The sequence below is a fragment of the Rhea pennata genome, chromosome 5, assembly GCF_028389875.1.
Source record: "Rhea pennata isolate bPtePen1 chromosome 5, bPtePen1.pri, whole genome shotgun sequence".
In the NCBI taxonomy this organism is placed as follows: Eukaryota; Metazoa; Chordata; class Aves; order Rheiformes; family Rheidae; genus Rhea; species Rhea pennata.
In genome coordinates, this window is record NC_084667.1 from 40,123,077 (window position 1) to 40,149,374 (window position 26,298).

The window sequence follows — 26,298 nt, forward strand, 5'->3', positions numbered from 1 at the left end:
AGAAAAGCAAGGCTATAAAAATTCCCATTCAAATGTCATGAATATATTAAAATAAAATCTAAGAAAATCCTGATGAATACTGAAAAAAGAGCGCAATAGAAAGAGAAAAATAGATAAATAAAGAAAAGTAAACGTACCAGGTGAAAAAACGGAATTTCCAATTTTACAGAAACATGATGTCCATGAGCTGGTGGTGGGGGTGGTGGTGGTGGGGCTGGTGGTGGGCGTGATGGTGGTGGTAGAGCAGAGCGGGTTTGGCGTGCAGCAGAGGACGCGGATCTTGTAGTTCAGGCACATCTTAAATTTGCCAAGCTGGTCTTCGTTCTTGCACACCAGTCCAAAGTGGACGTCGCACTGCACGACCTGGCCGATGTGCTCGATGGAAAGGTCGGGGTAGTCCTCCGCCTGGCACTGGATGTCCTTAGGGTGCCGACAGACGTTCCGTCCGGCGGCCCTGATGTGCTGGTAGGTTTCAAAGTCTCCCTGGCCGGGCCCCGAGGAGGGGAAGTCGACGTCGAACCACTCGGTCCAGGAGCACTCTTCTGGGGTACAGACGGTGGTGGAGAGTGTGGTGGTGGGGGTGAGGGTGGGTGTGGACGTGGGGATGCTGGTGACGGTGGTGGTTGGTGTTGCGGTCTCGGAGGAGGTGGGAAGGGTGCTGGTGGAGGTTGTGACCGTGGGGGTTGATTCCGTGGAGCTGGTCGTCCATGGGCTGGTGGTGGGGGTGGTGGTGGTGGGGCTGGTGGTGGGCGTGATGGTGGTGGTAGAGCAGAGCGGGTTTGGCGTGCAGCAGAGGACGCGGATCTTGTAGTTCAGGCACATCTTAAATTTGCCAAGCTGGTCTTCGTTCTTGCACACCAGTCCAAAGTGGACGTCGCACTGCACGACCTGGCCGATGTGCTCGATGGAAAGGTCGGGGTAGTCCTCCGCCTGGCACTGGATGTCCTTAGGGTGCCGACAGACGTTCCGTCCGGCGGCCCTGATGTGCTGGTAGGTTTCAAAGTCTCCCTGGCCGGGCCCCGAGGAGGGGAAGTCGACGTTGAACCACTCGGTCCAGGAGCACTCTTCTGGGGTACAGACAGTGGTGGAGAATGTGGTGGTGGGGGTGAGGGTGGGTGTGGACGTGGGGATGCTGGTGACGGTGGTGGTTGGTGTTGCGGTCTCGGAGGAGGTGGGGAGGGTGCTGGTGGAGGTTGTGACCGTGGGGGTTGATTCTGTGGAGCTGGTCGTCCATGGGCTGGTGGTGGGGGTGGTGGTGGTGGGGCTGGTGGTGGGCGTGATGGTGGTGGTAGAGCAGAGCGGGTTTGGCGTGCAGCAGAGGACGCGGATCTTGTAGTTCAGGCACATCTTAAATTTGCCAAGCTGGTCTTCGTTCTTGCACACCAGTCCAAAGTGGACGTCGCACTGCACGACCTGGCCGATGTGCTCGATGGAAAGGTCGGGGTAGTCCTCCGCCTGGCACTGGATGTCCTTAGGGTGCCGACAGACGTTCCGTCCGGCGGCCCTGATGTGCTGGTAGGTTTCAAAGTCTCCCTGGCCGGGCCCCGAGGAGGGGAAGTCGACGTCGAACCACTCGGTCCAGGAGCACTCTTCTGGGGTACAGACGGTGGTGGAGAGTGTGGTGGTGGGGGTGAGGGTGGGTGTGGACGTGGGGATGCTGGTGACGGTGGTGGTTGGTGTTGCGGTCTCGGAGGAGGTGGGAAGGGTGCTGGTGGAGGTTGTGACCGTGGGGGTTGATTCCGTGGAGCTGGTCGTCCATGGGCTGGTGGTGGGGGTGGTAGTGGTGGGGCTGGTGGTGGGCGTGATGGTGGTGGTAGAGCAGAGCGGGTTTGGCGTGCAGCAGAGGACGCGGATCTTGTAGTTCAGGCACATCTTAAATTTGCCAAGCTGGTCTTCGTTCTTGCACACCAGTCCAAAGTGGACGTCGCACTGCACGACCTGGCCGATGTGCTCGATGGAAAGGTCGGGGTAGTCCTCCGCCTGGCACTGGATGTCCTTAGGGTGCCGACAGACGTTCCGTCCGGCGGCCCTGATGTGCTGGTAGGTTTCAAAGTCTCCCTGGCCGGGCCCCGAGGAGGGGAAGTCGACGTCGAACCACTCGGTCCAGGAGCACTCTTCTGGGGTACAGACGGTGGTGGAGAGTGTGGTGGTGGGGGTGAGGGTGGGTGTGGACGTGGGGATGCTGGTGACGGTGGTGGTTGGTGTTGCGGTCTCGGAGGAGGTGGGAAGGGTGCTGGTGGAGGTTGTGACCGTGGGGGTTGATTCCGTGGAGCTGGTCGTCCATGGGCTGGTGGTGGGGGTGGTAGTGGTGGGGCTGGTGGTGGGCGTGATGGTGGTGGTAGAGCAGAGCGGGTTTGGCGTGCAGCAGAGGACGCGGATCTTGTAGTTCAGGCACATCTTAAATTTGCCAAGCTGGTCTTCGTTCTTGCACACCAGTCCAAAGTGGACGTCGCACTGCACGACCTGGCCGATGTGCTCGATGGAAAGGTCGGGGTAGTCCTCCGCCTGGCACTGGATGTCCTTAGGGTGCCGACAGACGTTCCGTCCGGCGGCCCTGATGTGCTGGTAGGTTTCAAAGTCTCCCTGGCCGGGCCCCGAGGAGGGGAAGTCGACGTCGAACCACTCGGTCCAGGAGCACTCTTCTGGGGTACAGACGGTGGTGGAGAGTGTGGTGGTGGGGGTGAGGGTGGGTGTGGACGTGGGGATGCTGGTGACGGTGGTGGTTGGTGTTGCGGTCTCGGAGGAGGTGGGGAGGGTGCTGGTGGAGGTTGTGACCGTGGGGGTTGATTCTGTGGAGCTGGTCGTCCATGGGCTGGTGGTGGGGGTGGTGGTGGTGGGGCTGGTGGTGGGCGTGATGGTGGTGGTAGAGCAGAGCGGGTTTGGCGTGCAGCAGAGGACGCGGATCTTGTAGTTCAGGCACATCTTAAATTTGCCAAGCTGGTCTTCGTTCTTGCACACCAGTCCAAAGTGGACGTTGCACTGCACGACCTGGCCGATGTGCTCGATGGAAAGGTCGGGGTAGTCCTCCGCCTGGCACTGGATGTCCTTAGGGTGCCGACAGACGTTCCGTCCGGCGGCCCTGATGTGCTGGTAGGTTTCAAAGTCTCCCTGGCCGGGCCCCGAGGAGGGGAAGTCGACGTCGAACCACTCGGTCCAGGAGCACTCTTCTGGGGTACAGACGGTGGTGGAGAGTGTGGTGGTGGGGGTGAGGGTGGGTGTGGACGTGGGGATGCTGGTGACGGTGGTGGTTGGTGTTGCGGTCTCGGAGGAGGTGGGGAGGGTGCTGGTGGAGGTTGTGACCGTGGGGGTTGATTCCGTGGAGCTGGTCGTCCATGGGCTGGTGGTGGGGGTGGTGGTGGTGGGGCTGGTGGTGGGCGTGATGGTGGTGGTAGAGCAGAGCGGGTTTGGCGTGCAGCAGAGGACGCGGATCTTGTAGTTCAGGCACATCTTAAATTTGCCAAGCTGGTCTTCGTTCTTGCACACCAGTCCAAAGTGGACGTCGCACTGCACGACCTGGCCGATGTGCTCGATGGAAAGGTCGGGGTAGTCCTCCGCCTGGCACTGGATGTCCTTAGGGTGCCGACAGACGTTCCGTCCGGCGGCCCTGATGTGCTGGTAGGTTTCAAAGTCTCCCTGGCCGGGCCCCGAGGAGGGGAAGTCGACGTCGAACCACTCGGTCCAGGAGCACTCTTCTGGGGTACAGACGGTGGTGGAGAGTGTGGTGGTGGGGGTGAGGGTGGGTGTGGACGTGGGGATGCTGGTGACGGTGGTGGTTGGTGTTGCGGTCTCGGAGGAGGTGGGAAGGGTGCTGGTGGAGGTTGTGACCGTGGGGGTTGATTCCGTGGAGCTGGTCGTCCATGGGCTGGTGGTGGGCGTGATGGTGGTGGTAGAGCAGAGCGGGTTTGGCGTGCAGCAGAGGACGCGGATCTTGTAGTTCAGGCACATCTTAAATTTGCCAAGCTGGTCTTCGTTCTTGCACACCAGTCCAAAGTGGACATTGCACTGCACGACCTGGCCGATGTGCTCGATGGAAAGGTCGGGGTAGTCCTCCGCCTGGCACTGGATGTCCTTAGGGTGCTGACAGACGTTCCGTCCGGCGGCCCTGATGTGCTGGTAGGTTTCAAAGTCTCCCTGGCCGGGCCCCGAGGAGGGGAAGTCGACGTCGAACCACTCGGTCCAGGAGCACTCTTCTGGGGTACAGACGGTGGTGGAGAGTGTGGTGGTGGGGGTGACGGTGGGTGTGGACGTGGGGATGCTGGTGACGGTGGTGGTTGGTGTTGCGGTCTCGGAGGAGGTGGGGAGGGTGCTGGTGGAGGTTGTGACCGTGGGGGTTGATTCTGTGGAGCTGGTCGTCCATGGGCTGGTGGTGGGGGTGGTGGTGGTGGGGCTGGTGGTGGGCGTGATGATGGTGGTAGAGCAGAGCGGGTTTGGCGTGCAGCAGAGGACGCGGATCTTGTAGTTCAGGCACATCTTAAATTTGCCAAGCTGGTCTTCGTTCTTGCACACCAGTCCAAAGTGGACGTCGCACTGCACGACCTGGCCGATGTGCTCGATGGAAAGGTCGGGGTAGTCCTCCGCCTGGCACTGGATGTCCTTAGGGTGCCGACAGACGTTCCGTCCGGCGGCCCTGATGTGCTGGTAGGTTTCAAAGTCTCCCTGGCCGGGCCCCGAGGAGGGGAAGTCGACGTCGAACCACTCGGTCCAGGAGCACTCTTCTGGGGTACAGACGGTGGTGGAGAGTGTGGTGGTGGGGGTGAGGGTGGGTGTGGACGTGGGGATGCTGGTGACGGTGGTGGTTGGTGTTGCGGTCTCGGAGGAGGTGGGGAGGGTGCTGGTGGAGGTTGTGACCGTGGGGGTTGATTCTGTGGAGCTGGTCGTCCATGGGCTGGTGGTGGGGGTGGTGGTGGTGGGGCTGGTGGTGGGCGTGATGGTGGTGGTAGAGCAGAGCGGGTTTGGCGTGCAGCAGAGGACGCGGATCTTGTAGTTCAGGCACATCTTAAATTTGCCAAGCTGGTCTTCGTTCTTGCACACCAGTCCAAAGTGGACGTCGCACTGCACGACCTGGCCGATGTGCTCGATGGAAAGGTCGGGGTAGTCCTCCGCCTGGCACTGGATGTCCTTAGGGTGCCGACAGACGTTCCGTCCGGCGGCCCTGATGTGCTGGTAGGTTTCAAAGTCTCCCTGGCCGGGCCCCGAGGAGGGGAAGTCGACGTCGAACCACTCGGTCCAGGAGCACTCTTCTGGGGTACAGACGGTGGTGGAGAGTGTGGTGGTGGGGGTGAGGGTGGGTGTGGACGTGGGGATGCTGGTGACGGTGGTGGTTGGTGTTGTGGTCTCGGAGGAGGTGGGGAGGGTGCTGGTGGAGGTTGTGACCGTGGGGGTTGATTCCGTGGAGCTGGTCGTCCATGGGCTGGTGGTGGGGGTGGTGGTGGTGGGGCTGGTGGTGGGCGTGATGGTGGTGGTAGAGCAGAGCGGGTTTGGCGTGCAGCAGAGGACGCGGATCTTGTAGTTCAGGCACATCTTAAATTTGCCAAGCTGGTCTTCGTTCTTGCACACCAGTCCAAAGTGGACGTCGCACTGCACGACCTGGCCGATGTGCTCGATGGAAAGGTCGGGGTAGTCCTCCGCCTGGCACTGGATGTCCTTAGGGTGCCGACAGACGTTCCGTCCGGCGGCCCTGATGTGCTGGTAGGTTTCAAAGTCTCCCTGGCCGGGCCCCGAGGAGGGGAAGTCGACGTCGAACCACTCGGTCCAGGAGCACTCTTCTGGGGTACAGACGGTGGTGGAGAGTGTGGTGGTGGGGGTGAGGGTGGGTGTGGACGTGGGGATGCTGGTGACGGTGGTGGTTGGTGTTGCGGTCTCGGAGGAGGTGGGGAGGGTGCTGGTGGAGGTTGTGACCGTGGGGGTTGATTCCGTGGAGCTGGTCGTCCATGGGCTGGTGGTGGGGGTGGTGGTGGTGGGGCTGGTGGTGGGCGTGATGGTGGTGGTAGAGCAGAGCGGGTTTGGCGTGCAGCAGAGGACGCGGATCTTGTAGTTCAGGCACATCTTAAATTTGCCAAGCTGGTCTTCGTTCTTGCACACCAGTCCAAAGTGGACGTCGCACTGCACGACCTGGCCGATGTGCTCGATGGAAAGGTCGGGGTAGTCCTCCGCCTGGCACTGGATGTCCTTAGGGTGCCGACAGACGTTCCGTCCGGCGGCCCTGATGTGCTGGTAGGTTTCAAAGTCTCCCTGGCCGGGCCCCGAGGAGGGGAAGTCGACGTCGAACCACTCGGTCCAGGAGCACTCTTCTGGGGTACAGACGGTGGTGGAGAGTGTGGTGGTGGGGGTGAGGGTGGGTGTGGACGTGGGGATGCTGGTGACGGTGGTGGTTGGTGTTGCGGTCTCGGAGGAGGTGGGGAGGGTGCTGGTGGAGGTTGTGACCGTGGGGGTTGATTCCGTGGAGCTGGTCGTCCATGGGCTGGTGGTGGGGGTGGGGGTGGTGGGGCTGGTGGTGGGCGTGATGGTGGTGGTAGAGCAGAGCGGGTTTGGCGTGCAGCAGAGGACGCGGATCTTGTAGTTCAGGCACATCTTAAATTTGCCAAGCTGGTCTTCGTTCTTGCACACCAGTCCAAAGTGGACGTCGCACTGCACGACCTGGCCGATGTGCTCGATGGAAAGGTCGGGGTAGTCCTCCGCCTGGCACTGGATGTCCTTAGGGTGCCGACAGACGTTCCGTCCGGCGGCCCTGATGTGCTGGTAGGTTTCAAAGTCTCCCTGGCCGGGCCCCGAGGAGGGGAAGTCGACGTCGAACCACTCGGTCCAGGAGCACTCTTCTGGGGTACAGACGGTGGTGGAGAGTGTGGTGGTGGGGGTGAGGGTGGGTGTGGACGTGGGGATGCTGGTGACGGTGGTGGTTGGTGTTGCGGTCTCGGAGGAGGTGGGGAGGGTGCTGGTGGAGGTTGTGACCGTGGGGGTTGATTCTGTGGAGCTGGTCGTCCATGGGCTGGTGGTGGGGGTGGTGGTGGTGGGGCTGGTGGTGGGCGTGATGGTGGTGGTAGAGCAGAGCGGGTTTGGTGTGCAGCAGAGGACGCGGATCTTGTAGTTCAGGCACATCTTAAATTTGCCAAGCTGGTCTTCGTTCTTGCACACCAGTCCAAAGTGGACGTCGCACTGCACGACCTGGCCGATGTGCTCGATGGAAAGGTCGGGGTAGTCCTCCGCCTGGCACTGGATGTCCTTAGGGTGCCGACAGACGTTCCGTCCGGCGGCCCTGATGTGCTGGTAGGTTTCAAAGTCTCCCTGGCCGGGCCCCGAGGAGGGGAAGTCGACGTCGAACCACTCGGTCCAGGAGCACTCTTCTGGGGTACAGACGGTGGTGGAGAGTGTGGTGGTGGGGGTGAGGGTGGGTGTGGACGTGGGGATGCTGGTGACGGTGGTGGTTGGTGTTGCGGTCTCGGAGGAGGTGGGGAGGGTGCTGGTGGAGGTTGTGACCGTGGGGGTTGATTCCGTGGAGCTGGTCGTCCATGGGCTGGTGGTGGGGGTGGTGGTGGTGGGGCTGGTGGTGGGCGTGATGGTGGTGGTAGAGCAGAGCGGGTTTGGCGTGCAGCAGAGGACGCGGATCTTGTAGTTCAGGCACATCTTAAATTTGCCAAGCTGGTCTTCGTTCTTGCACACCAGTCCAAAGTGGACGTCGCACTGCACGACCTGGCCGATGTGCTCGATGGAAAGGTCGGGGTAGTCCTCCGCCTGGCACTGGATGTCCTTAGGGTGCCGACAGACGTTCCGTCCGGCGGCCCTGATGTGCTGGTAGGTTTCAAAGTCTCCCTGGCCGGGCCCCGAGGAGGGGAAGTCGACGTCGAACCACTCGGTCCAGGAGCACTCTTCTGGGGTACAGACGGTGGTGGAGAGTGTGGTGGTGGGGGTGAGGGTGGGTGTGGACGTGGGGATGCTGGTGACGGTGGTGGTTGGTGTTGCGGTCTCGGAGGAGGTGGGGAGGGTGCTGGTGGAGGTTGTGACCGTGGGGGTTGATTCCGTGGAGCTGGTCGTCCATGGGCTGGTGGTGGGGGTGGGGGTGGTGGGGCTGGTGGTGGGCGTGATGGTGGTGGTAGAGCAGAGCGGGTTTGGCGTGCAGCAGAGGACGCGGATCTTGTAGTTCAGGCACATCTTAAATTTGCCAAGCTGGTCTTCGTTCTTGCACACCAGTCCAAAGTGGACGTCGCACTGCACGACCTGGCCGATGTGCTCGATGGAAAGGTCGGGGTAGTCCTCCGCCTGGCACTGGATGTCCTTAGGGTGCCGACAGACGTTCCGTCCGGCGGCCCTGATGTGCTGGTAGGTTTCAAAGTCTCCCTGGCCGGGCCCCGAGGAGGGGAAGTCGACGTCGAACCACTCGGTCCAGGAGCACTCTTCTGGGGTACAGACGGTGGTGGAGAGTGTGGTGGTGGGGGTGAGGGTGGGTGTGGACGTGGGGATGCTGGTGACGGTGGTGGTTGGTGTTGCGGTCTCGGAGGAGGTGGGGAGGGTGCTGGTGGAGGTTGTGACCGTGGGGGTTGATTCCGTGGAGCTGGTCGTCCATGGGCTGGTGGTGGGGGTGGTGGTGGTGGGGCTGGTGGTGGGCGTGATGGTGGTGGTAGAGCAGAGCGGGTTTGGCGTGCAGCAGAGGACGCGGATCTTGTAGTTCAGGCACATCTTAAATTTGCCAAGCTGGTCTTCGTTCTTGCACACCAGTCCAAAGTGGACGTCGCACTGCACGACCTGGCCGATGTGCTCGATGGAAAGGTCGGGGTAGTCCTCCGCCTGGCACTGGATGTCCTTAGGGTGCCGACAGACGTTCCGTCCGGCGGCCCTGATGTGCTGGTAGGTTTCAAAGTCTCCCTGGCCGGGCCCCGAGGAGGGGAAGTCGACGTCGAACCACTCGGTCCAGGAGCACTCTTCTGGGGTACAGACGGTGGTGGAGAGTGTGGTGGTGGGGGTGAGGGTGGGTGTGGACGTGGGGATGCTGGTGACGGTGGTGGTTGGTGTTGCGGTCTCGGAGGAGGTGGGGAGGGTGCTGGTGGAGGTTGTGACCGTGGGGGTTGATTCCGTGGAGCTGGTCGTCCATGGGCTGGTGGTGGGGGTGGTGGTGGTGGGGCTGGTGGTGGGCGTGATGGTGGTGGTAGAGCAGAGCGGGTTTGGCGTGCAGCAGAGGACGCGGATCTTGTAGTTCAGGCACATCTTAAATTTGCCAAGCTGGTCTTCGTTCTTGCACACCAGTCCAAAGTGGACGTCGCACTGCACGACCTGGCCGATGTGCTCGATGGAAAGGTCGGGGTAGTCCTCCGCCTGGCACTGGATGTCCTTAGGGTGCCGACAGACGTTCCGTCCGGCGGCCCTGATGTGCTGGTAGGTTTCAAAGTCTCCCTGGCCGGGCCCCGAGGAGGGGAAGTCGACGTCGAACCACTCGGTCCAGGAGCACTCTTCTGGGGTACAGACGGTGGTGGAGAGTGTGGTGGTGGGGGTGAGGGTGGGTGTGGACGTGGGGATGCTGGTGACGGTGGTGGTTGGTGTTGCGGTCTCGGAGGAGGTGGGGAGGGTGCTGGTGGAGGTTGTGACCGTGGGGGTTGATTCCGTGGAGCTGGTCGTCCATGGGCTGGTGGTGGGGGTGGGGGTGGTGGGGCTGGTGGTGGGCGTGATGGTGGTGGTAGAGCAGAGCGGGTTTGGCGTGCAGCAGAGGACGCGGATCTTGTAGTTCAGGCACATCTTAAATTTGCCAAGCTGGTCTTCGTTCTTGCACACCAGTCCAAAGTGGACGTCGCACTGCACGACCTGGCCGATGTGCTCGATGGAAAGGTCGGGGTAGTCCTCCGCCTGGCACTGGATGTCCTTAGGGTGCCGACAGACGTTCCGTCCGGCGGCCCTGATGTGCTGGTAGGTTTCAAAGTCTCCCTGGCCGGGCCCCGAGGAGGGGAAGTCGACGTCGAACCACTCGGTCCAGGAGCACTCTTCTGGGGTACAGACGGTGGTGGAGAGTGTGGTGGTGGGGGTGACGGTGGGTGTGGACGTGGGGATGCTGGTGACGGTGGTGGTTGGTGTTGCGGTCTCGGAGGAGGTGGGGAGGGTGCTGGTGGAGGTTGTGACCGTGGGGGTTGATTCCGTGGAGCTGGTCGTCCATGGGCTGGTGGTGGGGGTGGGGGTGGTGGGGCTGGTGGTGGGCGTGATGGTGGTGGTAGAGCAGAGCGGGTTTGGCGTGCAGCAGAGGACGCGGATCTTGTAGTTCAGGCACATCTTAAATTTGCCAAGCTGGTCTTCGTTCTTGCACACCAGTCCAAAGTGGACGTCGCACTGCACGACCTGGCCGATGTGCTCGATGGAAAGGTCGGGGTAGTCCTCCGCCTGGCACTGGATGTCCTTAGGGTGCCGACAGACGTTCCGTCCGGCGGCCCTGATGTGCTGGTAGGTTTCAAAGTCTCCCTGGCCGGGCCCCGAGGAGGGGAAGTCGACGTCGAACCACTCGGTCCAGGAGCACTCTTCTGGGGTACAGACGGTGGTGGAGAGTGTGGTGGTGGGGGTGAGGGTGGGTGTGGACGTGGGGATGCTGGTGACGGTGGTGGTTGGTGTTGCGGTCTCGGAGGAGGTGGGGAGGGTGCTGGTGGAGGTTGTGACCGTGGGGGTTGATTCCGTGGAGCTGGTCGTCCATGGGCTGGTGGTGGGGGTGGTGGTGGTGGGGCTGGTGGTGGGCGTGATGGTGGTGGTAGAGCAGAGCGGGTTTGGCGTGCAGCAGAGGACGCGGATCTTGTAGTTCAGGCACATCTTAAATTTGCCAAGCTGGTCTTCGTTCTTGCACACCAGTCCAAAGTGGACGTCGCACTGCACGACCTGGCCGATGTGCTCGATGGAAAGGTCGGGGTAGTCCTCCGCCTGGCACTGGATGTCCTTAGGGTGCCGACAGACGTTCCGTCCGGCGGCCCTGATGTGCTGGTAGGTTTCAAAGTCTCCCTGGCCGGGCCCCGAGGAGGGGAAGTCGACGTCGAACCACTCGGTCCAGGAGCACTCTTCTGGGGTACAGACGGTGGTGGAGAGTGTGGTGGTGGGGGTGAGGGTGGGTGTGGACGTGGGGATGCTGGTGACGGTGGTGGTTGGTGTTGCGGTCTCGGAGGAGGTGGGGAGGGTGCTGGTGGAGGTTGTGACCGTGGGGGTTGATTCCGTGGAGCTGGTCGTCCATGGGCTGGTGGTGGGGGTGGTGGTGGTGGGGCTGGTGGTGGGCGTGATGGTGGTGGTAGAGCAGAGCGGGTTTGGCGTGCAGCAGAGGACGCGGATCTTGTAGTTCAGGCACATCTTAAATTTGCCAAGCTGGTCTTCGTTCTTGCACACCAGTCCAAAGTGGACGTCGCACTGCACGACCTGGCCGATGTGCTCGATGGAAAGGTCGGGGTAGTCCTCCGCCTGGCACTGGATGTCCTTAGGGTGCCGACAGACGTTCCGTCCGGCGGCCCTGATGTGCTGGTAGGTTTCAAAGTCTCCCTGGCCGGGCCCCGAGGAGGGGAAGTCGACGTCGAACCACTCGGTCCAGGAGCACTCTTCTGGGGTACAGACGGTGGTGGAGAGTGTGGTGGTGGGGGTGAGGGTGGGTGTGGACGTGGGGATGCTGGTGACGGTGGTGGTTGGTGTTGCGGTCTCGGAGGAGGTGGGGAGGGTGCTGGTGGAGGTTGTGACCGTGGGGGTTGATTCCGTGGAGCTGGTCGTCCATGGGCTGGTGGTGGGGGTGGTGGTGGTGGGGCTGGTGGTGGGCGTGATGGTGGTGGTAGAGCAGAGCGGGTTTGGCGTGCAGCAGAGGACGCGGATCTTGTAGTTCAGGCACATCTTAAATTTGCCAAGCTGGTCTTCGTTCTTGCACACCAGTCCAAAGTGGACGTCGCACTGCACGACCTGGCCGATGTGCTCGATGGAAAGGTCGGGGTAGTCCTCCGCCTGGCACTGGATGTCCTTAGGGTGCCGACAGACGTTCCGTCCGACGGCCCTGATGTGCTGGTAGGTTTCAAAGTCTCCCTGGCCGGGCCCCGAGGAGGGGAAGTCGACGTCGAACCACTCGGTCCAGGAGCACTCTTCTGGGGTACAGACGGTGGTGGAGAGTGTGGTGGTGGGGGTGAGGGTGGGTGTGGACGTGGGGATGCTGGTGACGGTGGTGGTTGGTGTTGCGGTCTCGGAGGAGGTGGGGAGGGTGCTGGTGGAGGTTGTGACCGTGGGGGTTGATTCCGTGGAGCTGGTCGTCCATGGGCTGGTGGTGGGGGTGGTGGTGGTGGGGCTGGTGGTGGGCGTGATGGTGGTGGTAGAGCAGAGCGGGTTTGGCGTGCAGCAGAGGACGCGGATCTTGTAGTTCAGGCACATCTTAAATTTGCCAAGCTGGTCTTCGTTCTTGCACACCAGTCCAAAGTGGACGTCGCACTGCACGACCTGGCCGATGTGCTCGATGGAAAGGTCGGGGTAGTCCTCCGCCTGGCACTGGATGTCCTTAGGGTGCCGACAGACGTTCCGTCCGGCGGCCCTGATGTGCTGGTAGGTTTCAAAGTCTCCCTGGCCGGGCCCCGAGGAGGGGAAGTCGACGTCGAACCACTCGGTCCAGGAGCACTCTTCTGGGGTACAGACGGTGGTGGAGAGTGTGGTGGTGGGGGTGAGGGTGGGTGTGGACGTGGGGATGCTGGTGACGGTGGTGGTTGGTGTTGCGGTCTCGGAGGAGGTGGGGAGGGTGCTGGTGGAGGTTGTGACCGTGGGGGTTGATTCCGTGGAGCTGGTCGTCCATGGGCTGGTGGTGGGGGTGGTGGTGGTGGGGCTGGTGGTGGGCGTGATGGTGGTGGTAGAGCAGAGCGGGTTTGGCGTGCAGCAGAGGACGCGGATCTTGTAGTTCAGGCACATCTTAAATTTGCCAAGCTGGTCTTCGTTCTTGCACACCAGTCCAAAGTGGACGTCGCACTGCACGACCTGGCCGATGTGCTCGATGGAAAGGTCGGGGTAGTCCTCCGCCTGGCACTGGATGTCCTTAGGGTGCCGACAGACGTTCCGTCCGGCGGCCCTGATGTGCTGGTAGGTTTCAAAGTCTCCCTGGCCGGGCCCCGAGGAGGGGAAGTCGACGTCGAACCACTCGGTCCAGGAGCACTCTTCTGGGGTACAGACGGTGGTGGAGAGTGTGGTGGTGGGGGTGACGGTGGGTGTGGACGTGGGGATGCTGGTGACGGTGGTGGTTGGTGTTGCGGTCTCGGAGGAGGTGGGGAGGGTGCTGGTGGAGGTTGTGACCGTGGGGGTTGATTCCGTGGAGCTGGTCGTCCATGGGCTGGTGGTGGGGGTGGGGGTGGTGGGGCTGGTGGTGGGCGTGATGGTGGTGGTAGAGCAGAGCGGGTTTGGCGTGCAGCAGAGGACGCGGATCTTGTAGTTCAGGCACATCTTAAATTTGCCAAGCTGGTCTTCGTTCTTGCACACCAGTCCAAAGTGGACGTCGCACTGCACGACCTGGCCGATGTGCTCGATGGAAAGGTCGGGGTAGTCCTCCGCCTGGCACTGGATGTCCTTAGGGTGCCGACAGACGTTCCGTCCGGCGGCCCTGATGTGCTGGTAGGTTTCAAAGTCTCCCTGGCCGGGCCCCGAGGAGGGGAAGTCGACGTCGAACCACTCGGTCCAGGAGCACTCTTCTGGGGTACAGACGGTAGTGGAGAGTGTGGTGGTGGGGGTGAGGGTGGGTGTGGACGTGGGGATGCTGGTGACGGTGGTGGTTGGTGTTGCGGTCTCGGAGGAGGTGGGGAGGGTGCTGGTGGAGGTTGTGACCGTGGGGGTTGATTCCGTGGAGCTGGTCGTCCATGGGCTGGTGGTGGGGGTGGTGGTGGTGGGGCTGGTGGTGGGCGTGATGGTGGTGGTAGAGCAGAGCGGGTTTGGCGTGCAGCAGAGGACGCGGATCTTGTAGTTCAGGCACATCTTAAATTTGCCAAGCTGGTCTTCGTTCTTGCACACCAGTCCAAAGTGGACGTCGCACTGCACGACCTGGCCGATGTGCTCGATGGAAAGGTCGGGGTAGTCCTCCGCCTGGCACTGGATGTCCTTAGGGTGCCGACAGACGTTCCGTCCGGCGGCCCTGATGTGCTGGTAGGTTTCAAAGTCTCCCTGGCCGGGCCCCGAGGAGGGGAAGTCGACGTCGAACCACTCGGTCCAGGAGCACTCTTCTGGGGTACAGACGGTGGTGGAGAGTGTGGTGGTGGGGGTGACGGTGGGTGTGGACGTGGGGATGCTGGTGACGGTGGTGGTTGGTGTTGCGGTCTCGGAGGAGGTGGGGAGGGTGCTGGTGGAGGTTGTGACCGTGGGGGTTGATTCCGTGGAGCTGGTCGTCCATGGGCTGGTGGTGGGGGTGGTGGTGGTGGGGCTGGTGGTGGGCGTGATGGTGGTGGTAGAGCAGAGCGGGTTTGGCGTGCAGCAGAGGACGCGGATCTTGTAGTTCAGGCACATCTTAAATTTGCCAAGCTGGTCTTCGTTCTTGCACACCAGTCCAAAGTGGACGTCGCACTGCACGACCTGGCCGATGTGCTCGATGGAAAGGTCGGGGTAGTCCTCCGCCTGGCACTGGATGTCCTTAGGGTGCCGACAGACGTTCCGTCCGGCGGCCCTGATGTGCTGGTAGGTTTCAAAGTCTCCCTGGCCGGGCCCCGAGGAGGGGAAGTCGACGTCGAACCACTCGGTCCAGGAGCACTCTTCTGGGGTACAGACGGTGGTGGAGAGTGTGGTGGTGGGGGTGAGGGTGGGTGTGGACGTGGGGATGCTGGTGACGGTGGTGGTTGGTGTTGCGGTCTCGGAGGAGGTGGGGAGGGTACTGGTGGAGGTTGTGACTGTGGGGGTTGATTCCGTGGAGCTGGTCGTCCATGGGCTGGTGGTGGGGGTGGTGGTGGTGGGGCTGGTGGTGGGCGTGATGGTGGTGGTAGAGCAGAGCGGGTTTGGCGTGCAGCAGAGGACGCGGATCTTGTAGTTCAGGCACATCTTAAATTTGCCAAGCTGGTCTTCGTTCTTGCACACCAGTCCAAAGTGGACGTCGCACTGCACGACCTGGCCGATGTGCTCGATGGAAAGGTCGGGGTAGTCCTCCGCCTGGCACTGGATGTCCTTAGGGTGCCGACAGACGTTCCGTCCGGCGGCCCTGATGTGCTGGTAGGTTTCAAAGTCTCCCTGGCCGGGCCCCGAGGAGGGGAAGTCGACGTCGAACCACTCGGTCCAGGAGCACTCTTCTGGGGTACAGACGGTGGTGGAGAGTGTGGTGGTGGGGGTGAGGGTGGGTGTGGACGTGGGGATGCTGGTGACGGTGGTGGTTGGTGTTGCGGTCTCGGAGGAGGTGGGGAGGGTGCTGGTGGAGGTTGTGACCGTGGGGGTTGATTCCGTGGAGCTGGTCGTCCATGGGCTGGTGGTGGGGGTGGTGGTGGTGGGGCTGGTGGTGGGCGTGATGGTGGTGGTAGAGCAGAGCGGGTTTGGCGTGCAGCAGAGGACGCGGATCTTGTAGTTCAGGCACATCTTAAATTTGCCAAGCTGGTCTTCGTTCTTGCACACCAGTCCAAAGTGGACGTCGCACTGCACGACCTGGCCGATGTGCTCGATGGAAAGGTCGGGGTAGTCCTCCGCCTGGCACTGGATGTCCTTAGGGTGCCGACAGACGTTCCGTCCGGCGGCCCTGATGTGCTGGTAGGTTTCAAAGTCTCCCTGGCCGGGCCCCGAGGAGGGGAAGTCGACGTCGAACCACTCGGTCCAGGAGCACTCTTCTGGGGTACAGACGGTGGTGGAGAGTGTGGTGGTGGGGGTGAGGGTGGGTGTGGACGTGGGGATGCTGGTGACGGTGGTGGTTGGTGTTGCGGTCTCGGAGGAGGTGGGGAGGGTGCTGGTGGAGGTTGTGACCGTGGGGGTTGATTCCGTGGAGCTGGTCGTCCATGGGCTGGTGGTGGGGGTGGTGGTGGTGGGGCTGGTGGTGGGCGTGATGGTGGTGGTAGAGCAGAGCGGGTTTGGCGTGCAGCAGAGGACGCGGATCTTGTAGTTCAGGCACATCTTAAATTTGCCAAGCTGGTCTTCGTTCTTGCACACCAGTCCAAAGTGGACGTCGCACTGCACGACCTGGCCGATGTGCTCGATGGAAAGGTCGGGGTAGTCCTCCGCCTGGCACTGGATGTCCTTAGGGTGCCGACAGACGTTCCGTCCGGCGGCCCTGATGTGCTGGTAGGTTTCAAAGTCTCCCTGGCCGGGCCCCGAGGAGGGGAAGTCGACGTCGAACCACTCGGTCCAGGAGCACTCTTCTGGGGTACAGACGGTGGTGGAGAGTGTGGTGGTGGGGGTGAGGGTGGGTGTGGACGTGGGGATGCTGGTGACGGTGGTGGTTGGTGTTGCGGTCTCGGAGGAGGTGGGGAGGGTGCTGGTGGAGGTTGTGACCGTGGGGGTTGATTCCGTGGAGCTGGTCGTCCATGGGCTGGTGGTGGGGGTGGTGGTGGTGGGGCTGGTGGTGGGCGTGATGGTGGTGGTAGAGCAGAGCGGGTTTGGCGTGCAGCAGAGGACGCGGATCTTGTAGTTCAGGCACATCTTAAATTTGCCAAGCTGGTCTTCGTTCTTGCACACCAGTCCAAAGTGGACGTCGCACTGCACGACCTGGCCGATGTGCTCGATGGAAAGGTCGGGGTAGTCCTCCGCCTGGCACTGGATGTCCTTAGGGTGCCGACAGACGTTCCGTCCGGCGGCCCTGATGTGCTGGTAGGTTTCAAAGTCTCCCTGGCCGGGCCCCAAGGAGGGGAAGTCGACGTCGAACCACTCGGTCCAGGAGCACTCTTCTGGGGTACAGACGGTGGTGGAGAGTGTGGTGGTGGGGGTGAGGGTGGGTGTGGACGTGGGGATGCTGGTGACGGTGGTGGTTGGTGTTGCGGTCTCGGAGGAGGTGGGGAGGGTGCTGGTGGAGGTTGTGACCGTGGGGGTTGATTCCGTGGAGCTGGTCGTCCATGGGCTGGTGGTGGGGGTGGTGGTGGTGGGGCTGGTGGTGGGCGTGATGGTGGTGGTAGAGCAGAGCGGGTTTGGCGTGCAGCAGAGGACGCGGATCTTGTAGTTCAGGCACATCTTAAATTTGCCAAGCTGGTCTTCGTTCTTGCACACCAGTCCAAAGTGGACGTCGCACTGCACGACCTGGCCGATGTGCTCGATGGAAAGGTCGGGGTAGTCCTCCGCCTGGCACTGGATGTCCTTAGGGTGCCGACAGACGTTCCGTCCGGCGGCCCTGATGTGCTGGTAGGTTTCAAAGTCTCCCTGGCCGGGCCCCGAGGAGGGGAAGTCGACGTCGAACCACTCGGTCCAGGAGCACTCTTCTGGGGTACAGACGGTGGTGGAGAGTGTGGTGGTGGGGGTGAGGGTGGGTGTGGACGTGGGGATGCTGGTGACGGTGGTGGTTGGTGTTGCGGTCTCGGAGGAGGTGGGGAGGGTGCTGGTGGAGGTTGTGACCGTGGGGGTTGATTCCGTGGAGCTGGTCGTCCATGGGCTGGTGGTGGGGGTGGTGGTGGTGGGGCTGGTGGTGGGCGTGATGGTGGTGGTAGAGCAGAGCGGGTTTGGCGTGCAGCAGAGGACGCGGATCTTGTAGTTCAGGCACATCTTAAATTTGCCAAGCTGGTCTTCGTTCTTGCACACCAGTCCAAAGTGGACGTCGCACTGCACGACCTGGCCGATGTGCTCGATGGAAAGGTCGGGGTAGTCCTCCGCCTGGCACTGGATGTCCTTAGGGTGCCGACAGACGTTCCGTCCGGCGGCCCTGATGTGCTGGTAGGTTTCAAAGTCTCCCTGGCCGGGCCCCGAGGAGGGGAAGTCGACGTCGAACCACTCGGTCCAGGAGCACTCTTCTGGGGTACAGACGGTGGTGGAGAGTGTGGTGGTGGGGGTGAGGGTGGGTGTGGACGTGGGGATGCTGGGTATAGTGACAGTCGGTGTTAGTGTTCTCATCGTTTCAGTGTATGTGGTTGTTGTTTTTTGTGTTTGTGTTGTACTTTCTGTTGTAGTTTGCGTATGAATATGTTCTGTTTTTGGTGGAGTTGGTGCAGTAATCGTTGGCGTATGTGTGTGTATGCTTAGTGTTTGTGTTGGTGTTGTTATTGTTGTTGATGTAAATGTTGTTGATGTGGTTCGAATACTTGATGTATGTTGTGGTGTTTGTGTTGTTGTATATGGAACTTCTGTCTTAGAACATGGTACTGTTTTATTCATACAGCACTGAAATCGGAGCATGTAGTTATAGCAAATTGGTGGTAACTGGTCTTTGTTGTAGCATATCAACCCTTCTTCTGTGTTACATGTGATGTGTTGCTCCAGGAGGGGATAGGGTGTGTCAGGAAACCTTACCGCTCTGCATTCCACAGCTTTTCTGTTACTACAGACTTGGTATCCGTGTTTTTTTATGTTCTGAATTGTATCAAAATCTCCATCATCATATCCAGATCCCGGGTAGCTGACATCATACCACTTTGACCATTCACATACTTCTTTAATACAAAGAGGAGCTGTTGAAGGAGAAATAGTGACAGGTTTTGTTTTTTCTGTTGTGGATGTGCTTGTGGTTGTTGCTGTAGCTGTTGAAATTTTGAAAGTTGTGCTTTCAGAAGTTGTAACAATTGGTGTTAATCTCGTCGTTGATGAAAATGATGTAATTTCTGTAGTTGTAGGTATTTGTGTAGAAGTTTCAGTTGATGCAGTTGATGTTACTGTTGTTTGACAGTGGCTGTAGTCCTCACAACAGTATACCTTTATCTGGTAATTAAGACATATATGCAATTCACCTTTTTGGTCCTCATTTCTACAGATGAGCCCATATGTTACATTGCAGTGAACAACTTGGCCAATTTCTTCAATAGATTTGTGTGGATATTTCTCTGCTCTACATTGTATTTTTTCAGGGTTTCTGCAAATTGCTTTTCCAGCAGCTCTAATATCATGGTAAGTTTCAAAATCTCCCTTGTTGTGCAAAGTTGGGGAATGGACATCATACCATTTGGACCATTTGCACTCAGGTTTGCAAGGTATTGTACTGGATGTTGTCTCTGTGGAAGTACTTGCTGTTGTTCCAAGAGGTTTTGAAGAAGTCGTTATTGTTTCTGGAGTTGTAAGTGTGATTGATGTAATACTTTCATAAGATTTCGTGGTTACAGTTGTGCGAGAACATGGTACAAAAACACAACATAAGACTCTGATTTCATAATTGTAGCACAGTGTTGAAATTTGATCTTTGTTGTGACATATGAGTCCCGCTGTTTTACTGCATTCTAGTTTTTGGCCAAGTTCTTTCAGTGGTATGTTAGGAAATTTTTCTGCCCTGCATTGAATAGCCTTTGGAGCTTCACAGACTTTATAACCTTTAGCTCTCAAATCATCAAATGTTTCAAAATCTCCACCATCGTAGCCAGGCATTCGCTGATTCCCATCATACCATTCTGACCAGTCACAGACTTCATGAACACAGACTGATGTAGTTGGCAACACTGTGGATATAAAAGAAAAAGATAATCAATAGATCTTAAAAATAAATTCCTGTAGGTATTCTCTCTTTTTGTGTATAAAATGGACTGAACATTTTTCTAACATTATTTGCTTGCATTATGAGCCTATAATACATCAGTTTAGTTTGCTTATAATTTAATATGAACCAGAACAGAGAATTCACCAGCCAGCTTTTAACTTAATGACACACTTGAAACTGTCAATTCAAAGAGGATGCCAATTATCTCTTACCAAGTGCTGAAATAAGACTCAGGTACCAAAGTGTAAAAACAAATCTCTCTAACATAAAAGTACATAGTTTATACAGTTAGCAAAAAAGAAAAAAGAAAAAAAAGCCCGAACCTCACTTTTTTTTTTTTTTTTTTTTTTTTTTGCATTTTACTCAGTGTAATTGATTGGTTTGAGCCTCGCATCTACATTTATTTGTCCCTCCTGAGTATCAAAGCTCTGATTTAAACCCAGTGGAAATCAGTGGAATGAATAGCATTTAGTTTCCCAGTCTATGCATTAGGATTCATAGGTACTTTTTTCGTTTATTTGTTCCAGGTGAACTGATTCATTATGAAATGCTGCATTTGCTCCTCCATTTGAAGTTACAGGATGACTGATGAAGAATTACTAGCATCCCTATGCTGCCATATTGCACGTTAGCACTAGTCTTAAGAAAACATTTCCTGGCTGGAGAGCAGTCCATGAACTTTTGTTTATTCAATACAGGTGAAGTCTCATTGTGAAATGGCTGAAAAAATGAATTCTAGCTGTGGTGATGGCTTCTGTGATCTCAGAACTTGTAGTTCTGAATTTTATACTAAGCACATTTCATCAAACATCATGTGGTCAGCCTAAAGAATACTGAACAGAAATTCTGGAAGTGGTAAGTTCAATATATGAATGTCAATATGTGAGCAATCCACTTACTGCTTTAATTACAAATACCATGAACCATACCAGCAATTTTAAAGCAAGCAATTATTTTGTTATTTAATAGGAAAAAATAATGAATGATTTATTCTTTCCATAAAGATTATTCCAGGAGTCACTACCAAGATAAATTTTAATAGAAATGATATAAAAATAGTTAAAATTAAATGTGGAAAATCTGATACCATTTTCTTATCATTTGCTATGAAAATAAACAAAAGAATACTATGAAAGCAGTGTGCAGTAGTTTCCACTTTGGTGTTTCAAAGTGGTTTTACATTTTGTAGTAATTTGATTAACAGATGCTGACTGAAACCAAATGCTAATAAGAAATGAGACTGACTGTCATGTATTGAGGTTATAGTAATTCATTTAGGTTATAGCATGGGCACAGTTTGGTATCTACAACAGAAGCAACAGAAGATGTACCTGTGTGAGTAGTGGCAGGTGGTATAGTGCTGAAATGAAATGGTGTTGACATTGTGGGTGATGTTATGATTGGACATTCATAGATACGCCTTTCAACTGTCCCATTGGGACCACAGGTTGCAACAATGCATCCTCCTGTGCCATCTGTAGTATTGTAGATCACATCTTTATAGTTGTATATCTTTCCCTCGTAAATGCAGTGGCACGCTGTAAATCAAAAGAGAACGTTATTGGTAGGTACCTGAAACATAGAGCAGAGAGTTTCAAATTAATCCTATTGAGATAAAAACAACTTTGTCAACATACCATATGCATCGTATTTGCAGTTTTTGCCACTGATTGTGCATTCACTGGAAAAGAGATAGGAAACAATGAATATCAATATATTGGTTATTGACTTCATTTCACTATTTTAATTTTTCTGTTCATTTAATTTTGTTATTCATGATGTTTTTAAATGTAGAAAGACCCTATCTTTCTCTGCTTCAGGTATTCAGTTCTGCTGTACAAATTCAAGTTAGGTAGGATCACTCAGGTTGTCAGACAAGAAAGACAATTCTTATATGCCAGCATACTTAGCTTGGGTAATCTCTTATCTCTCAGGGGGATGAGATCGCTTATCCCCTAGAAGGGAAAGTGCGGTAAATGCAGCATTTGAGAAAGGATTATTGTATTGCTGATGTTGAGGTTATCCCACAGAGAATTTTCCCCAGATAATCCAATAAATCACCTATGAGAACATCTGTTTTTAATGGGGATTTATCTGTTATTTATTAAGAACTGATTCCCAATATCTATCTGTACACTGAATAAACTTAAGTGAATATAGATATATATTTTAACAGGTGAGGTTTAGTACTATTAATAGGAGAGCTGATGTAAGGCAAAGCTGTCTATGAACTGTAATACATGCTATGAAAGTTGCATAAATGCTTAGATAGGCTTAGTACTAAGCTCCTTGCTATCTCTGGCTGCACTGCTCACATTATTCAGTGTAGCTACTTTAAATACACCTCAGGACATGAGTTAACAGTTTCTAACTTTGTGCTACTTGATAGAAGGCTTGTCAGCATTTGTCCCAATATGTATAGCTATATTCATCAGTTCTAACAGAATAGGTAGGAATACTTGCCGATGGTAGCAAATACATAAGTACCAGTAGAATAACAGAAACAAGCTTTAAACAATGAAGATCAATTGTTTACTGAGCTCTAAATAATTTCACGTAATGGTTTTAGGAATAACTTGACAAAAGTTCTCTGACTATTGCTGTAACTATAATTATTAATTTTTTCTTACTTAATAAGAAGAATTTAAAGTTATATCAGTGAGCATACAGAAGGAGTACTGAACTAGTCTCTGTGCAGTAAAATGTTTTACCATGCCATTATTTTACTTCCTGGAAACAGAAGAAAATTAGACATTAACTAATAACTATGGCTTGCATAGTTCCTGTTAGTAAACAAAAAATTTAATGCATGTTGAGTTATGTTCCAATCACAACTTTATTCTTTAAAAATCTTTACTTGTCCTACCATGATTTACAATTCTCCTTTGAAGGCATCCCCATTCCTGGCATGTAACGTTTTCCATTATCATCATAACAACCACAATATGAAACACAAGTCATGGTTTCTTCATCAAAATAGGGTTCATTGTTTGGACAATGTGGATAGCAGCCTGCAAAAACATGAAAGTTATATTGGCACTAGGGCTTTCACAGGTAGAAGTAACTCTACATCTTTTCTCCCCACATGACTCCTTTTGGTGAGAGGAATTTCACCCTCCACTATTGCTATCCCATCAATTGCATGTTGAGCTTTGGAACATTTTTTCTCATATTCATTCCAAACAAGTTCATGATCCATTAGGGAATTACATACTAATTAAAAAATCTCCTCTTGCAATTTCTAATATAAACATTTTATATATTGAGTAATATGAATTTTGTTCATCATAATCTATTTTATCTTTTTACAAGAAGAATGAGATATGCATAATTATCCTTACCTTCCAAACCCCTCAGCTCATGAAGGCATTTCCCACTTGGGTTGCTGCAGGTCTTCATACAAGGGGCTCCACATGGCTTGTAATGCCATTCACATTCCCCTTGTGGATTGTAGTAATCACAGAACAGAGCTAGAAGAATGAGAAATGGCAGAAAGATACATTTGATTTTTTTTGCCCTGAGGTCCTTCACTACTATAATTTTGCTGGGTAAAAATCCCATGTCATTAGCATAATTATGTAAGAGGTGAACAGTATGTCTTATTTCTAATTTAGTGTGATTATCATACTTTGACCATACTTTGAGACCAGTAAGGTTATAAGTCACTGAACAGTTACACATAAAACATTAAAAATCAATTAATTAAAGCACTGATTTTAGCTAATATACACTAATATTTGTAAATAAATGTTTGTGTATGTTAAATAAAAACAAATGTAGACAGCCGGGAGCACCACATAGTGCTCTAATTTACCAGTAGTGCATCATGAGCAAGTAAATAGTACACTAGACTAGAGACTGAAAAAATTACCAGTGCATGATTTCATTTTAATAAGGTAGATTGGCTTCCACTGATACACCCCACTTGCTTTGTGTTACTTTGCTGCATCTAGAAAATAGCAATGGCTCTTGCAAATACAATTTTATCCTCCTTTCTTTCTTCTTCCTACTTATTTTCCTTTTTGACCTGTGTTTTCTTTCTCTCTGGCCTCCTTCAGAAAGTAGTGTGGTGAAACTCACGACAAATGGATGGGGTTCGCCATGAAATGCAGATGTCCAACTCATTGCATGCTTGAGCGTAGGCAGCTACTGCTGTACAGAAGCATTCACAGTCTCCCCCAGTGTCACAGGCACAAGCATCATTCACACACGCTTGGTAATATTCATTTGGTTCAACCTGTTGGAGAAAACATCTGAGTTCAGTTTCCTGCATTTGTCCTCTTTGAAAAAGAATTTTCTCACCTAAAATAATCGAGTAAAATATTTTGATTTGACACCTCTGTGTATATAGGAAAGAAAGGTGAGAAACAAACTATGAGGATGTTTTGAAAAATCAATTGAAAAATTTAGAATACAACTATTAATAATAAGTCATAACGCTAGGAGTTATCTGATGTTAAAGACACTTTTACAGAAATAAATGTTACTTCAGCAGATTCTAGCACACAGTCACAGACATAAGGCAGCTGCTTTAGTAGAAAATGGTGCAATTAAAAATTAAAGATACCCTGACATGTATCTATGATTGTCCCTTCTAAAAAGAAGTGAGCTGATAGTTTTTCTTCCACTATCAATTTCCTAGGTGTACTAGTTTCTGTCAAAGCTTAGGAAGTGCAGGTAAATATCTATCATTTCTGTATAGTCTCCTTGGAACTTGTTATAGCTTCACTTTGTCTAGTATGGGCCAATCTAACTCCTATTGTATTATACAGCTATCCTACCTAAAAATTAATGCAGCTCAAGAGGATTTCAGAGTGAAGATCTGTCATACCTGGGAGTGACACCTCGCAAAAACTTCACTGGTGATGATGCTGCATTGCTTCTGTGCCCAGGAGCTCCTGTAAGGGTTCGCAGCACAGGGATTCTTGGTACGATTAGCGTTTGGGCAAGTGGAAGACACTTTCCAGCTGTTGCCAAACTCCAGCACATTCTCTACCACTGACTGACTGCGAGTAGTGAAATCATTGTTCCCATTGCCGTCATAGTTTCCACAGAGGCCACAGACATGTCCCTGCATGGATGTAAACACAAAAGGAGGGAGATCAGTAAGGTGTAATCTCAGTAGCTGTGAGGAACAGACCTCAGAATGAATCTAATTTAAGCTTTAAGAAGGTCTCTTTAGTAACAGTCTCAGACAGCCTCATAAAATGAGTTTCATGAAGAGGTGCCTCTAACTTGTTAGAAAAGATAAGGAAAGAAGCAGAGTACACTCATGTTTTATTGTTGTTAATATTGAGTTAATTAGTTTTATCCAATTCTGAAGATACTTCTTTACTCTTATTTATTCATATACCTGTAGTTATGCAATTGCTGAATAGCATAATTTATGGAAAATGTATCATACAGAATCTAAGTCAATACTACAAAGATAATAATATGGAATTGCCTGTCTTTCAATCTTCCAGTTGTAGCCTAACTTTCTGATATTTTTTGAGATATAGCAAGAAAATGAGTCAGAAAAAGTTGGCTCCAGGTTTTGGCTTTTAACATGTACCTTAAAATCAGGGATAAGTTTGATGAATATACTGGTTTTTTTGTCCCACATGAGTATTAGACCAACATTAGTGTCAACCACCATGTAGATGCCCATGGAACGGATTTGGAATGGCATTTTTCCTCCAGGTGTCCTCTGGATGACATCAGAACGTCCATCACTGAGCACTAATTCATAGTTCTGGGACAGGAACAGAAAAAGTCAGAAGCCAATTTAAAAAAGTCAGCTGTTGTGTCTGGTTTTATATATTGGCAGTAGCTATTGTTGAAATAACAATTCTATTACCATCAAAATGTTCAACAGCCTCATTTTAGCAATTTCACTGTATAATCCCCTCCTTTGATTTCTATAGCAGTGAGTGGAATTGTTGGCAGTAAGCAGGGAAGTATAATAATGTTTTCATTGTCTTCATTGACACTTTTGCAATGTAATCTATCTGGGAGAGGCTACTCCATCATTCCAGTACAAAGGCCCTGGGCACAACTTATGAAAAAAAAAAATACTTACCTCCAGGAAAACTTTAATAGACTTAGAGCAGGTGGTTCCTGTGGTACCACATGGAATGTTCTCAGTGATAACTCTGAAGGTTCCCTGATTCAAACTTTTTTTGCCACAGTAGTTCTGAAAAAGGGAATGATATTCAGTGTTAATGATGCTGGGTCCGAAAATGGGAATGATATTCAATGTTAATTAAGCTAGGTCATCATAGGAAAACTACTTCAGCAGTGCAAAATCCTAGGAAGGACTCTGTTACCTGGACCAGAACGTATTCACAGTCTCCTTCAAAATCGAAACGCTTGCCATCGAAGGTGGTGTAATGCCCATCTCCATAAACAGAACAGGTTTCTAGGCAAGGTTCTTCAGAGCATTGCCATTTTCTGTTTCTACATGTGCTATATGAGATGAAAAGCACTCCAAATGTTAGAAACAAATATATACACAATATGTATACATTTCTGCACACACATTCTTCAACATTTAAAATGTAACATCTATAATGAAAAAGTTTGCTTATTCTCAGTAGAAACATAGCATAACTCCAGTAACAAAGGCTGTATTACTTCATTATATCATGAATCATTTCAGTTAGAAAAGATTTAAAATCTGTCACGTTTCAGAATCTTGTTGGATGCATTGAAATGTAGGGATTGCCTATAACCTGAGAGGTAAAAAGTTTTATTGACTATCTATAATGAATATGAGAGCATCCAAACCATGTTATTCTTCTGACCGCTTG

The 26,298-nt window shown here is 53.8% G+C and overlaps 1 protein-coding gene across 1 annotated transcript in view; it reads right to left on the reverse strand.

Moving 5' to 3' along the window:
• LOC134140779 (mucin-5AC-like) overlaps positions 1–26,298 on the reverse strand; it is a 56,432-nt gene that overhangs the window by 12,147 nt on the left and 17,987 nt on the right. The window contains exons 21-30 of the mRNA XM_062576353.1: positions 25,816–25,954; positions 25,569–25,682; positions 25,062–25,241; positions 24,339–24,578; positions 23,588–23,744; positions 22,849–22,977; positions 22,374–22,518; positions 21,145–21,188; positions 20,839–21,045; positions 138–19,469 (exon numbers count right to left, since the gene is read on the reverse strand). Of these exons, the coding sequence (XP_062432337.1) occupies positions 138–19,469; positions 20,839–21,045; positions 21,145–21,188; positions 22,374–22,518; positions 22,849–22,977; positions 23,588–23,744; positions 24,339–24,578; positions 25,062–25,241; positions 25,569–25,682; positions 25,816–25,954 (20,687 nt within the window). The remainder of the gene's footprint in view (positions 1–137; positions 19,470–20,838; positions 21,046–21,144; positions 21,189–22,373; positions 22,519–22,848; positions 22,978–23,587; positions 23,745–24,338; positions 24,579–25,061; positions 25,242–25,568; positions 25,683–25,815; positions 25,955–26,298) is intronic.